This window comes from Camelina sativa, chromosome 1 (assembly GCF_000633955.1).
Source record: "Camelina sativa cultivar DH55 chromosome 1, Cs, whole genome shotgun sequence".
NCBI lineage: Eukaryota > Viridiplantae > Streptophyta > Magnoliopsida > Brassicales > Brassicaceae > Camelina > Camelina sativa.
The window spans coordinates 1,032,487-1,046,457 of record NC_025685.1 but is presented as its reverse complement, the minus strand read 5'-3'; the positions used below and the strand labels follow the sequence as shown (position 1 = coordinate 1,046,457).

Sequence of the window (13,971 nt, the reverse complement as noted above, 5' to 3'; positions counted from 1 at the left end):
TGAGCACAATATTCTATCAATCTTCACTTAGTCTCTATCTATAATTTTTGAAATGCTATATATCATTGCGTTAAGAAGATCAAAGAATGTTGAAACTTACAGAGCAATCCATCATCATCACTGCTTTCATCTTGATCAACAAACTATGAAAATAAAGAGGGAAACTAATCAAACACGGTGGCTTTTACTAAAATGCAATGGGAAGAAATAAGCAATTATGAGAAAAAACTCACTGCACTCTCATCATCAGAGGCCGTTTCAGCTGAAACAGAAGAAGCAGTAGAGTCTATCGTTAGAAACAACTTATGATGAAAGAGATCAGAGTATTTGTGATTTTCCTACGCCTTTTCAAACGAGATTAGACAACATCAACATATGTTATATGCAAAGAACAAGAGATATGGCAGGTTGGGTGAGGGTACATCCAAAAAAGGTGAAATCCTAGTCCTTGGAAGGTAAACATAAGAAGATTTTGGATTATCCCCTAGAAACTTGAACTGAAAAGAGAACTTAGGCTTGCAACATAAGTTTTTTTACGACTTACAGTTGACCTCCTCATCCTCATCGCACCATTTATTCCAATCGACTTTGATATAAGGTGCGGGTTTCTCTTCTGATTTCAGCAGTCGTGTCCACCAACTTTTCTCTTCTTTTTGAATTGAAAATATGATGTTCCTAAGCCCTACATTCTTCCGATATTCCTGCATCATACATATACACAGCATAGGACGTTATGAGAGTTGTCTGATAAAAGCTTAGACCACAAACCATGAGAAAAATATTGACACAAAAGATGCATTGAATTCTAATTTTTCGTTACTTCCATAGTGTTTGTAGCAACAAAACCCAAAATAACATAAATAAAAAACAGAGAGTCACAAGGCGTTGAAAACAATGTAGCCATTCGGCCCATTCAATCTCTAAATCGATAAATATCTAATTAGTCTTTTGCAAAACACATTATAATCCCTCGGAATACAACAACTTCCACTTCTTTCGAGGCCGAATTTGAAATTTTAAATGTTGCTTTAACCAAGGAGAAAAAATTGTCTTGCTTAAGGACTAAAGGACTGATTAGATAAACGTTGTTGCAGGACAAGGGATTCAAATGTGTCTTGTTAAAGACTAGCTGAATTTATCGATTTATAGATGCAATGATAACTTTACACTTGATACTTTACAGTTGCTTGCTGCCAGTTCTTATCAATTAAAGGAAGAAATGGCACTTACTGGCAGAATCTTCCCATATAACTCCAAGCTGAATTCAAAGCGCTCGCCTAGGGCACCAAGAGCAGAGAAACTGAATAGACCCTGAGGCTCACACTTGACTGAAAGGTCCTTCGCATCAGGTAAGGCAACGGTTAGGTAAACCTTATCAGAACGCTGAGCCCAAAGAACCTCCGGATTACGACTGGACACAAGGTAATACAAAACAGTTACATGATATTGCCTTACTCTACTCAGAGGTCCTTTTGTGCAACATACCACCCCAATCACACAACCATAAGTGAAGATTACAACTAACTTATTACATCATATGATGAAATTTTCTAGCACAGAGCAGAGATTTTCAATATTGAAAATCACAAGTAAAACAAAAGTCAATTGCTTTCATATATTCTAAGCATTATCCAAAAAAGTTATAAGATCTGTGCAAACAACTCTCTCATCATCTCAAAGAACACAACTTCCTATAACTAATGAAAAACCCTTTAGTAAATTAACTTAAAGGTAAGGGCTTTTCTATAGTATAGTTAGAGAAAATGTGACGCAGGGTTCAAACTTAGATCATACATCAATCGAAACCTATTTGTGGATTAAGCAAACATACACCAAAGGATACTGATAATTTCTTGAGTAAATCTAAAAAAACCCTAGAAATCGAGCAGATACCTCATGTTTTAAGACAAGTGTAGATTTTGGATAGGCAACGGCGCCGGAAGTGTGAACGGTGGACGGAGTATGGAGGAAACGGCGATCGATTTGAAGAGGAAAAAAAAAAGTTGGAAACTTGAAACGATCGTCTTAGGGGTTTCTGGAGTGAAGAAGGTAAAGAAGTAAAATTTACATTTGGCCCCAATAGTTTTAGAGTATTTCATATAGACCCTTATACTCACGAATTTATTCAAAAACGATAAAAACTCTTGAAAATATCTCAATTTGGCCACAATTAGAGATTTGTTGCCCCAAAAAGAAAAGATATGACAACCTTAAAAGTAAATTTGGAGAGAATGTTTTTGGTGGACTTTTGATTCAGGTCCTTTTCATGCTAAACGTGATGCATGCGTCACTCTTGCTTGTTTTAGATTGGGAAATCTCTTTTAAAATTGCAATGACTAGTACTACATATTTGTTAATTACTTTCTCTTGTGATGATGGATTATATATCTCTCTCTTCTAACTATGGAGTATCAAAATTAACAATTGTTTTAGATCCGTTAGAATTTCAAAGCTGTGATAGGCTGCTAGAGGCTTCAGTTCTATAGTTTATATACTTCTCCTTCATATTGAGGGACAAGCTTTTGGCTAGTACTTATAGGGTAAGATTCGTGGACATTTTTAGTACAGTGGTGAAGTATATGCTTAGTACTTCATAGGTGTCGAGTTCGAGTAGTGAAATATGCAGTTTGCCAATTTTTATTCAAAAAAAAAAAAAAAAAAAAAAAANAAAGATTCGTGGACAGGATAGAGAGGTAAAGGTAAAAACTACATTTACCCCTAGCTACTCTAGTTCATATATATAAACCCTCGAAAATTATTGAGAAATCACGAATATATATAAACAAGAATAACTCTTACAAACACTGCGCACAAGTCACAACAAGTGATGTCATTTCCCCATTTGGCATTTTGCAATAATAATTTAAGCTACAACTAAAGTAAAAGAAGAGCAGAAAGGACACATACAGAGATAAATGAAATGAAAGATGCAACATGTGTCATAGTTTGTTTTATGTTTACAGATCATAGATCAATGATGACACATGCTATTTTGCAACACTTACATATATAATGACGTGATAGATATATTTATGAATTATGAGTTTTTTCTTCTTCTCAAGTTCTAATATGGTGTGTACGTAAATCACTTTGCATTAGAGTAAAGTGACAACAAATAAGTAAAATAAATAACTGTCACAAGATAATTTGTTTTTCTGGTTTATGATTGTTCGAATTGTACATATTAAGATATTCCTAATGTGTCCTAAAATCAATTAGTTTGAGGATGCGGTTAATAACTTAGCAGATATTCACTTCACAATTACGACTCACCTAACAGGAAGAACAATGCTGAACAAACCATCTTTATTACACACCGCTAGGCGAAAATGACACACACATACACACATTAACATACGTCTTAATTAATGTAATAAGTATATTAGTATATATCAGTACAAATCATTTTAATTTAATATCTATATATACTGTATGTGATAAAGCAGAACATTAAAATAGATGAAATAGTATTAGATATAAAGTTATAAACCCATATTAATTACTTCTATTTTTCCAGATAAAATTTGATAAGATGTTATAATAGTTTTTAATTTTCTTTTCTTCTACCAAATTAAAGATCAATATTTTTTTTATTGAGAAAATTAGAATTGAAACAACCACAATTCTATTTCGTAAACTCTAAAGTTGGCTGGTCGATTGTAAGCTGCACCAGCAATTTCTATTTTTATTTAAACCATGAATCATTATTGAATACGACATTGACAATTGAGACATGTAACCAATAGAAACAAAAAAGAAACTAGCCAAAGAATGAACCTCACAAAATGAAGAAGCCATAAGAAATCTGAATTTGTAACATTATTCGAATACGATGCACAGAAAAATCTAACCGAAAAATATCTATATATAAAACTAGGTGGACTAAAATCTCACAAAATTTTGTTGTCTTATGTTTGTAAGTATTTGCTTTACTTGTTTTCTTATACCTCCAATTATAAATCATAAAAAACTACAAGATATGTAGAATCTCTCTTGGCACGTGACGTGAGTAGTCAAGAGATTAAGACATCATGCTTTAGTTACAAATTCTAAAATATTGTAAGTTGTAAAAAATAGTGTTTCCTCAAAATGAAAAATACATATACTGTATATGGTTTTAGTTTAAAAATTTCATTCCTAGATTTTCAGATAGAAACAACAAGGATTAATGTAAATACTAAACTAGCATGTTATTCTGTATCATATGTGAGCTAATTTGTTGTATTATTGTTTTCTTCAAATTTGTTAAGGGAAGAGAAGACTGGAACCCACATGTGTCACTTTAAAAGTCTGATGTGACCTTTCTGATGGAGATGCCATCGTGCGAAAAAGATTACGTTACAGTGTGTGCCACAACTTTCACTTTCTTTTTATTTTTCGATCGGTTTGGTTTTTAACTCACTTTTAAGCCTAGTTTTGATAAAAATCCTTTGTAGCTGTTGTACTTATTATGTTTAGTTTGATTTCTTTGTTTCCAATTATATCTTCATGATGAAAGATTCAAAACAAAATTGAAATTACACAGATTTAGTTACTCGGTTTGTTTACTTAGTCTTGATTCTTGGTTTAACCCTACCATAGCTGATAGCCCATTGGTATTCATAGAGAAACTTTTCCCTTACAAAATATATCAGATTTAAGTTAAACTAATAAAGACTTGTTTGCCTCGACTCGTAGTATTTACTATTTAGTAGACCATACCCCTAAGCCCTAAGGAATATTATCTCTTATCTTTACTTTTCATCTTATTTTTTTTTTTGGGTCTTTTTACTTTTGTCTTTTTACTTTTTTCTTGGCCACAGCTTTGGCTCGAGTGGGTTTCTCTTTGGTCCCTATTTTTTCGAAAGCGATAATATAATATGAACATATTTAATGCTGAGGTTTTCCAATTTTTTTTTGGACGTTATGCTGAGAAAATTATTTAAAATTTGTGTACTGTATAAAATAGTGAGAGTACCAAAACAAATAAAAAAGATCAGAAAAAATTGTCGGCCAAACCCTTTTTAAAAATAATTTTGTAATAATGCATGTGAACACTTTCAAGATTATTATTGAACAAAAATTCTATTTCTATTTTGTTTCTTTCTTTTTTAAAAAATATATTTTTTTAAAAAGAATTGATCGTTGTCTTCCCCTCGTGATAGAGAGGAGGACCAAACTCTCTGTCGTTAGCCACTGACAGTTTACTAAATCGTATGGTTGCTAAAATGTTTTTACATTGATTTTGCAGAAATTTTTGTTTCTTGTCTTTTTATTTTATTATATTGTTGGGTTAATATTGTTTCCTGAGTATCCTCTGTTTTTATCCTTATAAACTATAATTCATAATCACTCGTGAAGGAATCTTGAATGTTTTTTTTTTTATTAAAAGCTCCTTGAGGAATTTTCAAGATTTTCTTGGGAAATTTTCACACTTTCTTCTTTAAAACCAAGTTGTTACCTTTTCCTTATAATAAAAATCAATATTCGTATCACAGTTCCTTGATAAGTTTGCAGAGGTATTTCTTCATCTCAAAGGAAACGATTTGTTTCTCATTTCTCATTTTCTTTTTTCTAATGATGAAACTACTTTTTTGTTTTCCAGGAAAATAAAAATTTTAAAATCTCTTTGTGTTCAAAAGTCATCTTCTCTTCTTGCAAGGTGTCTTCAAGAGGAGATTCTGTAACCCAGGTGGTGAGTTCGTCCTGTTTTTCTGGAATTTCACATGCAAAAATGTTTTTTTCTTTTTCTACTCACTTAATAAATTACCTCTTCACTTTGAAGATTGGTTTCTAAAAAAAGTATCAGATCTTGTGAGTGGACGTTGTTCTGAATTCTGAATTCTTGAATTGAATGTGTCTCTCTCTTTGCAGGTTTTCATGATGCTGATGTTTACTACTTAAGTAGTTGTGTGTGTGTGTTTTATGGCTATGGAGAAAGTCTTCTGTGGCATGCCATTACTGCTTCTGGTTCTTCTTTTAGCTTCTATTGATGGTTCTACACAGCTTCAGTCATCTCAATCTCAAACCCTCTTGAGGCTGCAACAGCTTCTCTACTATCCCAAAGTGTTAAGCAGCTGGAACAACTTTACTGATTTCTGCAATTCTGAGCCAAGCCCTTCACTAACCGTTGTTTGTTATGAAGATAGTGTAACGCAGCTTCACATTATAGGAGACAACGGGACTCATATGTTACCAAAGAGTTTCTCAATCAACTCTTTTGTTACTACTCTTGTTAAGCTCCCTGATGTTAAAGTTCTCACGTTTGTCTCCCTCGGCTTATGGGGTTGGTTACCTCAGAAAATCAACCGTTTGTCCTCATTGGAGATTCTCAATGTGAGTTCTAATTTCCTCTTTGGACCAATCCCTCATCAGCTCTCGTCGCTTGCTAGTCTTCAGACGCTTATACTCGATGAGAATATGTTTTCTGGTGAGTTACCAGATTGGATTGGTTCTTTGCCGAGTTTAGCTGTGTTGAGCTTGAGAAACAACGTGTTTAATGGCTCACTGCCTTCTTCACTGAGTGGCTTGTCAGGTCTTAGAGTTCTTGCTTTAGCTAATAACCGCTTTAATGGAGATTTACCTGATTTAAGCCATTTGACAAACCTTCAAGTGCTTGATCTTGAAGGAAACTCTTTTGGACCGTTGTTTCCTCGGTTAAGTAACAAGTTGGTTACTCTTATACTCAGCAAGAACAAGTTTAGATCTGCAGTTTCAGCTCAAGAAGTTAGCTCTTTGTATCAGCTTCAACATTTGGATCTTTCCTTCAATACATTCGTCGGTCCATTACCAACTTCTTTGATGTCTCTTCCCGCCATAACTTACTTGAACATCTCACACAACAAACTCACCGGGAGGCTTTCAACTAATCTTTCTTGCAACTCACAGCTGATGGTTGTTGATATGTCATCAAATCTTCTTACCGGAAGTTTGCCTACTTGCCTTAAACCGAGTTCCGGCACTAGCAGAGATGTTGTCTATGCAGGCAACTGTTTGGCTACCACGAGTGAAGATCAACGTCCAGTTTCATTTTGTAGCAATGAAGCTCTTGCTGTTGGAATCCTACCGCAGAGGAGGAACAAAGTTTCCAAAGTGGGTATTGCTTTAGGCGTAACCGCAAGCATTCTAGGGGTTATTCTCCTCGCCGGTGCCTTATTTGTGGTACTTAAGAGATTAAAGGCTAAGAGAACAGTGACGAAAGCTTCTCCAAGATTGATCAGAGAGAATGCTTCAATGGGGTACACATCAAAACTACTATCAGATGCAAGTAAGAGAACTTGTCACACATTTTACATAGAATTTGATTTTTATTGATTACTTATGTTGTGTGCTACAACACTTTGAAGGGTATATATCTCAAACAATGAAGCTAGGAGGGCTCGGTCTTCCAGCTTACAGGACATTCTCACTGGAAGAGCTCGAGTATGCGACAAATAACTTTGAATCATCTGCTTTCATGGGTGAAGGCTCTCAAGGACAGGTAAGGCAATGAAGCTATAACAAGCTTTCTTTTGCTTCCATGTTTTGTAGTACAGTTGAATAAAACAAGATCTTTGTGCTTCTTATTTTTTGTATTTTCATCATTCTTTTCAGATTTATAGAGGGAGGTTGAAAGATGGATCCTTTGTGGCAATTAGATGTTTGAAAATGAAGAAAAGTTGCAGCACCCAAAACTTGATGCATCACATTGAGTTAATCGCAAAACTGAGGCACCGTCACTTGGTTAGTGTGCTTGGGCACTGCTTCGAGTGCTACTTGGATGATTCAACTGTCAGCAGAATGTTTTTTGTCTTTGAGTATGTCCCAAATGGAGAACTCAGGACCTGGATTTCTGGTACAACATTGAAACTTGTCCCAAGAACATACATACGATACACAATATGCTTTTGTTAACTTCACCTGATATTCTCTTGTCTTGCTATGTTTAGATGGGCATATGGGAAGATTGCTTACTTGGGAACAACGCATAAGCGTAGCCATAGGTGTAGCGAAAGGGATCCAGTTCTTGCATACTGGTATTGTGCCTGGTGTTTATGAAAACAACCTGAAAATAACAGACATTTTGCTTGACAATAACCTCGCAGCCAAAATCAGTAGCTATAACCTTCCATTACTTGTGGAAGGTTTTGGAAAGGTAAAATGATGTCACAGATTTTGAATCTTTTTGTTTCTTGAATCTTATTTTTGAACCTCTTTTGCTTTCATTTTTAAGATAGGGCAAGTAGGATCTCGAAGCGGTCCCAAAGGCACTCTAAGGTGTGTAGAGTCTTCTTCACTCTGTTTCTATGGTTATATGGTTTAATCCTCTGTTTCTATGGTTTATACGGTCTAATCCTCTGTTTATGTGGTTTAATACTCTGTTTCTATGGTTTATATGGTCTAATCCTCTGTTTCTATGGTTCAATCCTCTGTTTCTATGGTTTAATCCTCTGTTTCTGATCAGCATCAAAGACGAAGATAAAATCGATATATATGACTTTGGAGTGATATTGCTAGAACTTATAGTTGGAAGACCACTGAGAGCAAAGGGTCAAGTCGATGTTCTAAAAGAGCAGGTAAATGGCATTCGATATATATATATATAGCTAGAAGCGAAACCGTGATCATCTACTTTATAAACTGTGTTTTTCATTGTAGTTACAAGCGAGCATTGTAGCGGATGATGGAGCGCGTAGGAGCATCGTTGATCCAACGGTCCATAGAGCTTGCTCAGACCAATCACTGAAGACAATGATGGAGATATGTGTAAGGTGTCTCCTTAAAGATCCTTCAGAACGTCCTTCCATTGAAGATGTCTTGTGGAATCTTCAGTTTGCTTCTCAAGTTCAAGAAGGTTGGCTACAAAACAGCAATCCTCCTAGCATCCGCGGTTCGCCTTCTCCAGCTCCAGCTGCTTCCACTCTTCCTCCTCCCTCTCGTTTACACCTAACAACACTCGAATCTCCTCGAGATTCAGGTAATTTGGAATTCAACGTCTCACCGCCTTTTGAGATTGAAATAAGTTTTATTGGTCTGAGACTTTATATGTGGCTGTAAATTGCAGGATGTGAAGAACATGAGAGGTAGAGAGACAAGAGTTTTTGTTTGGTCTCGGTTGTGTTTGTTCACACTACCCTTTTGGAATCATAACCTTTTTAATTGTAATTTTATGTTGTTGTGGTTGGTGTTTATTATCTTCTTTTTTTATTTGTTGGAAACGATCAAAACAGTTAATAATAGTTAGAATTCATGACGATCATCATGACTCATTGGTAAACGAAAGAGTATCGTCTCCCCTGCCACAATTCATAGTACAGGTCCTTTGCAATATTCATAATCTTTCTTGCGATAAAAATTCCAATTTCTAATCTTTCTTTCAATAAAAAAAGTTCTTTGTGACGTTAGTTTCTTTCATGCAAAATAAGATTTGGCAACACAGATTTGGTCATGATGTAGAGAATAACCAAATCTGTGTTGTTTCTTCTTACATGAGAGTGGTCTTTCTTTGCGATTACATTGGGAATGATCAGCTCATACTAACATGTATTAACGCACGCATTGTAAAAATCAATTAGTTTTACCCCTATGATGATGTAAATTAACTAGTAACTATCTCATTCAAAATATCTCACGACATCTCTACATGGTATATTATTCTCTTCTCGTTCTTAACATTATTAAAAAGGAGATAGATCATATAAATCAAAGACGAATCTAGGTAAATATATTCATCTCCGGTGAAAACCCTCCGCCGGAAATATAACCTCGGAAGCAACCGCCGTAGATCCAACAGCCACCGAAAAATCAGCACCGCTCTCTTCCTCATCCTCATGATGCTGATCTCCTCTACTTTGCTGATGCGGTGGCATTGGCGGCAATGAATGTTCTAAGTTAGTCGGAGCCATGACGTCATAGCTGACGTCTGCTGCCTCTGCGGCCACGGTGAAGCTGTTCATGGCGGCTCCGGCGAGAGTGGTGGAGGCGGAGGAGTTGTTGGAGTATTCTGGTTGTTGCATGACGACTAGTTGTTGTTGTTGTTGTTGTTGGTGATGAGTTTGTTGTTGCATAACGTTGGCCATTGCGACTCTACTGTTTATTAGTTGTGATTGCACCACCGATAGTTCCGCCTGTAGCGAGGCCACCTAATATATTTTATGGTTACAAAAGTATTTTTATTTAATCATCTATTATTCTTAGCATAGGAAATAAATTTGCACTTAACAAAAGAACTTTAAAATATTTCTTAAAAATTTAGAATTAAGTAAATGTATTTATAGGTTGGGGAATAACATAGATTTCTCTCAGTTTTTTATTTTTACTTTTATATTATGTTTATCTAAAACTTTCTAGTATGTAGTCGATTTCAACCGTTACAAACTATACTGAATAACAAAAGGCTAATCAAAAGAAAATGTAATTGTTTTACCTGTTGTTGGAGAGCAAGGATGGTTGAGACGCAGCCATAGACAGGATCAGAGAGTCGAGCCTGAGCCTCATATGAGATAGTAACCACCGCGTCGTGGCGACGGTTCACCGGGATATGATGCAACAGTTTCGACACGTTGCTCGCTCCAAAAACTTTATGGACAGCCGCGAACCTAGCCGCTCCTTGGTCCGACCCGAAGTGTGGGGCGAATATGCATCCACTCACACACTTCCTTCTCAAGAACTTGCAAGCCCCACAAGGAGACGCCGTTCCTGTTCCCGTCGTCGTCGCAGCCGCAATGGATCCTCCGCCTGAACTCAGTGATGACGTCGTCGGAGTTTGTTGTGACGACGTTCGTCTTCCGGCTAGTGATTTCCGGCGAGAATCTGAGGTGTTGTGGGGTCGCTGCTGATCAGCCATATCACCAAACAAACATTAATTAATTATTAGGTATAGATGAGAGTTTCTTGAGAGATAAATGATGATATCTCTATCTCAATAGATTATATGAGTGTGTGAATGTGTGGATATATATAAGTAAAAAAAAAAAAGAAAAAACGGAGGAGACCACGTTTGTTTCATGAAGGAGGTCGCGAGGTGAATGTGGTAATCTTTTTTTTTTGTTCTACATTTTCAATTTTTCTTTTTGGTATACCATTCATGACAATAGCTATATTGTCTTATACATAAATCTTGTTAGGGGTATAAAATAATTAATAATGATTTAATTTCCAAAAATTAAATTTGGTTATTTCATTTCCAAAACTGAATCTGGTCAATGAATTTTGTTTTTTTTTGGCTTTTTGCATTTAACAGCTTTAAAAGTTATAACTTTTCTTTTTGATTACTTTTCTTTTAATTTCCTTCACAATTCTACTTTAACTAATTAACCAATACTCATAAATCATACTAAAGCTTATAGAGTTATAAATGATTAAAACAAAAAAAACTCATACTAACGTTTTAATTAGTCAGATGCAAGAAAACGTGAGAAACCTTGTTGACAAAATTAAAAATTGGAAATGAAGTAATTATTGCTTATAGTATAGATGTACGTAACACCGTTTGTAAGTGGGAAGAAGGAGCGTATACTGGATTAAGATGTAATTAAATTAGGTTATACAGTATATCGTGTGTTGTTGATAATGTTAGGTGCAAGAAAGAGCGTATAAGTGGGAAGAAGGTTTGAGGCGCACGTGCAAAGAGAGTGTTTGATTAACTAATATAAGTATTTCTTATACTTTATATCGTTAAATGTACATAAGCTATTTTCTTAGGTCTTATTATAATTAAAATATATTAGTTATGGTTAGAACCAGTAGTCCAACAAACTTATTGAAATGCGTACGGTACATTGCGTCTCAACCCATTAGCAATACATTTAATATTTTAAGTTATAAATACTTTTTGCTTACAAAAGGCGAACACTTATAAACGTTTCCAAAAGGGGGAACTTTTGGAAGTTGTTGAAAATGAGATACATGGGGAAGTAATATATCTAATTAAGTTAATTATTGTGATAATAACCCAAAATATACTCATTCTGGTATGGAAATTGAAAACCAAAGTAGAGACGTAGGCCATTGTCCATTGACAACATATGAATTATGCGAAGTACGTACACGAATTCATTTGAAGGTTAATTAAGTCTAGAACATAACCAAGATGTATTGGGCGTAGGCCCATATTCTTCACGAGTAGGGGGTCATTAAGTTGTTTTTTAGTCTCCTCTTCGTTGCACGGCATGTGCTATAACGAAAATTCACATTAACTTTTCTTTATCTGTATTGAAAGGAAGATAACTGTGAAACAAAGAAAGATAGCTAGTTTCGTTGTCTCAAAAGGTTAAACACGTACGATTACAATGATTAATATATACTAACAAATTAAAATAGTATAGTATAGGAAGCACCATATAAGTATAGTATTCGTAATATCGTATATAAGGATATAGCTAAGATGAGTACATATATAAATGTTAATGTCTGAGAGAGGAGAGGCACGAGAATCGTGTTGACCGTTTCGTGTGGAGTTCTTTGTAAGCTAACCAACCTTCATGTCTGCCGTGCTCCTTTTCTTCACAACATTCCTCCCTTCTCTTTTTTTTTTCTTACTTTTTGTCATTTTTACAATAGTTTTTTTTTCTTCATGAAATTCAGAGTATATTTCATTACTTATAATACCTTTTTATTACCCAAATAAGCATCATCTGCAGTGAACAAATAGAGTAACATATGTTAATGTTCGTTCATACATAGTGGCATGCTAACTAGCGTTAAAAAAGTATATGCTAAAACTAAAACTATATTATTGTTTGAACTTTGCTTAAATGTATGGAATCTTTAAGCTCAAATGGAAACCAAAAAAAGAAATATGGATTTTAGTGATAGATTTAAATGAGAGAAATATATTTAGTGATAGATTTTTCAGAATCTAAAAATAGATTCTCAGTCATAGTTGGCACTTTTATTTTTCATGAATAAAAGCGCGTTCATAACTTTCCTAAAGCGACCGTTTTAGGGTATTGGGGTTTCTATAAATTATACGTATGCAAATACGTACGATGCTTAAAGTTTTTGAATTAAGAGAGTGTCCACGGAATCAAAGAAAATGGCGTCACTGAAAGCAGGATAGGATAACTTCTGAAATGTGGAACTTTTGTATTATTCAGCTCAAAGGTTTACAATGCTGTGAGCAGCTTATTTATACAACTGTCGTAAACCCTAGTGTATCCTAACAGATGTCAGATATCCGATTACACAATTTGAATCTAAGGCTGCAAATTGGTTAGACAGCTCGATTATTGTTTTGTCTCTTGATTGCTTTATGGTTGCTTTAGTTGTACTGTCTGGACACGCGGCCACCGTCTTCTCTTTATTGTTCTTACCCTGAGACACGGCAATTACAGACGCAGCTTCCTCTCTCGTTTTGTCTTGAAGTGAAGCTGGCTTGCTTTTGCTTTTGCTTTTGCTGTTGTTAGGTGAGGGATTGACCGTAGTAGCCGTAGTAGCCGTTGGAGTCGAACGTTGGATCCATTGGGGCTAAACGGGCCTTACTTCTTTATTCACGCGGCCCATTTGTTCTTTAGACGAAGCGGCGTCGTTCGTTTCTCGTCAATCAATGAAGAAAGCAAATACTCTGGTTCAGACCGAGGCTCTGGTCTTATGTTGATATAAGTCACCACTGTCTACTACTGACGTCTGACGATGGCAACTTGTCTCTCCGTCTCGCAAAACATAAACAGATCATGCTCACGGCTCACAGCTTCACAATCAATGATTACTCGCTGGCCAAAGGAATCGGGATCGGAAATTCAAAGCCAGCGACACCTTGACGGCTTCACCCGTCGGTGGATACTACCAATGGTCAATCTTTATACTATCCGTTTTCATTGCTTTGGCAAGCTATGACTACATGGCACCGATGTTAAGGCTTCTCTTCTAGTTTAAGTTGCTTGATTAGAGTGGGAAAGGTAAACATAAGTTTCTCCTATTCTTAGTTTCTTACTCCTAATCAGCAGATTCTTAATTATTGAGTTTTTTTTTTTAATTTTGTTAGCAGCAGGGGATATAAACGTTTTTATAGTA

General features: G+C 35.4%; 3 protein-coding genes across 5 annotated transcripts in view; 1 reads left to right on the top strand and 2 right to left on the bottom strand.

The window, feature by feature from the left end:
- LOC104790012 (uncharacterized protein At3g03773) overlaps nt 1-2,037 on the bottom strand; it is a 2,984-nt gene extending 947 nt beyond the window's left edge. The window contains exons 1-5 of one of the 2 annotated variants that reach the window (XM_010515737.2): nt 1,894-2,036; nt 1,231-1,411; nt 545-701; nt 234-262; nt 101-143 (exon numbers count right to left, since the gene is read on the bottom strand). In XM_010515737.2, the coding sequence (XP_010514039.1) occupies nt 101-143; nt 234-262; nt 545-701; nt 1,231-1,411; nt 1,894-1,898 (415 nt within the window). In that variant the 5' untranslated portion in view covers nt 1,899-2,036. Of the gene's footprint in view, nt 1-100; nt 144-233; nt 263-544; nt 702-1,230; nt 1,412-1,893 lie in introns of both variants that reach the window. The other variant, XM_010515802.2, reaches the window with a different exon arrangement.
- On the top strand, nt 5,134-9,217 carry LOC104789875 (probable inactive leucine-rich repeat receptor-like protein kinase At3g03770). 2 transcript variants are annotated; one of them, XM_010515634.2, is made up of 10 exons: nt 5,134-5,498; nt 5,585-5,671; nt 5,854-7,246; nt 7,326-7,459; nt 7,573-7,813; nt 7,908-8,113; nt 8,192-8,235; nt 8,423-8,534; nt 8,617-8,935; nt 9,023-9,217. In XM_010515634.2, the coding sequence occupies exons 3-10, from the start codon at nt 5,905-5,907 to the stop codon at nt 9,043-9,045; spliced, it is 2,421 nt and encodes an 806-aa protein (XP_010513936.1). In that variant the 5' UTR covers nt 5,134-5,498; nt 5,585-5,671; nt 5,854-5,904; the 3' UTR covers nt 9,046-9,217. The 2 variants fall into 2 exon arrangements, with proteins under 2 accessions (XP_010513936.1, XP_010513859.1); XM_010515557.2 differs by having other exon boundaries at nt 5,585-5,674.
- On the bottom strand, nt 9,548-10,949 carry LOC104789836 (LOB domain-containing protein 20-like). The gene is made up of 2 exons (XM_010515502.2): nt 10,385-10,949; nt 9,548-10,100 (listed from the first exon to the last, which is right to left on the bottom strand). Exons 1-2 carry the CDS (start codon nt 10,802-10,804, stop codon nt 9,687-9,689), a joined length of 834 nt encoding a protein of 277 aa, XP_010513804.1. The 5' UTR covers nt 10,805-10,949; the 3' UTR covers nt 9,548-9,686.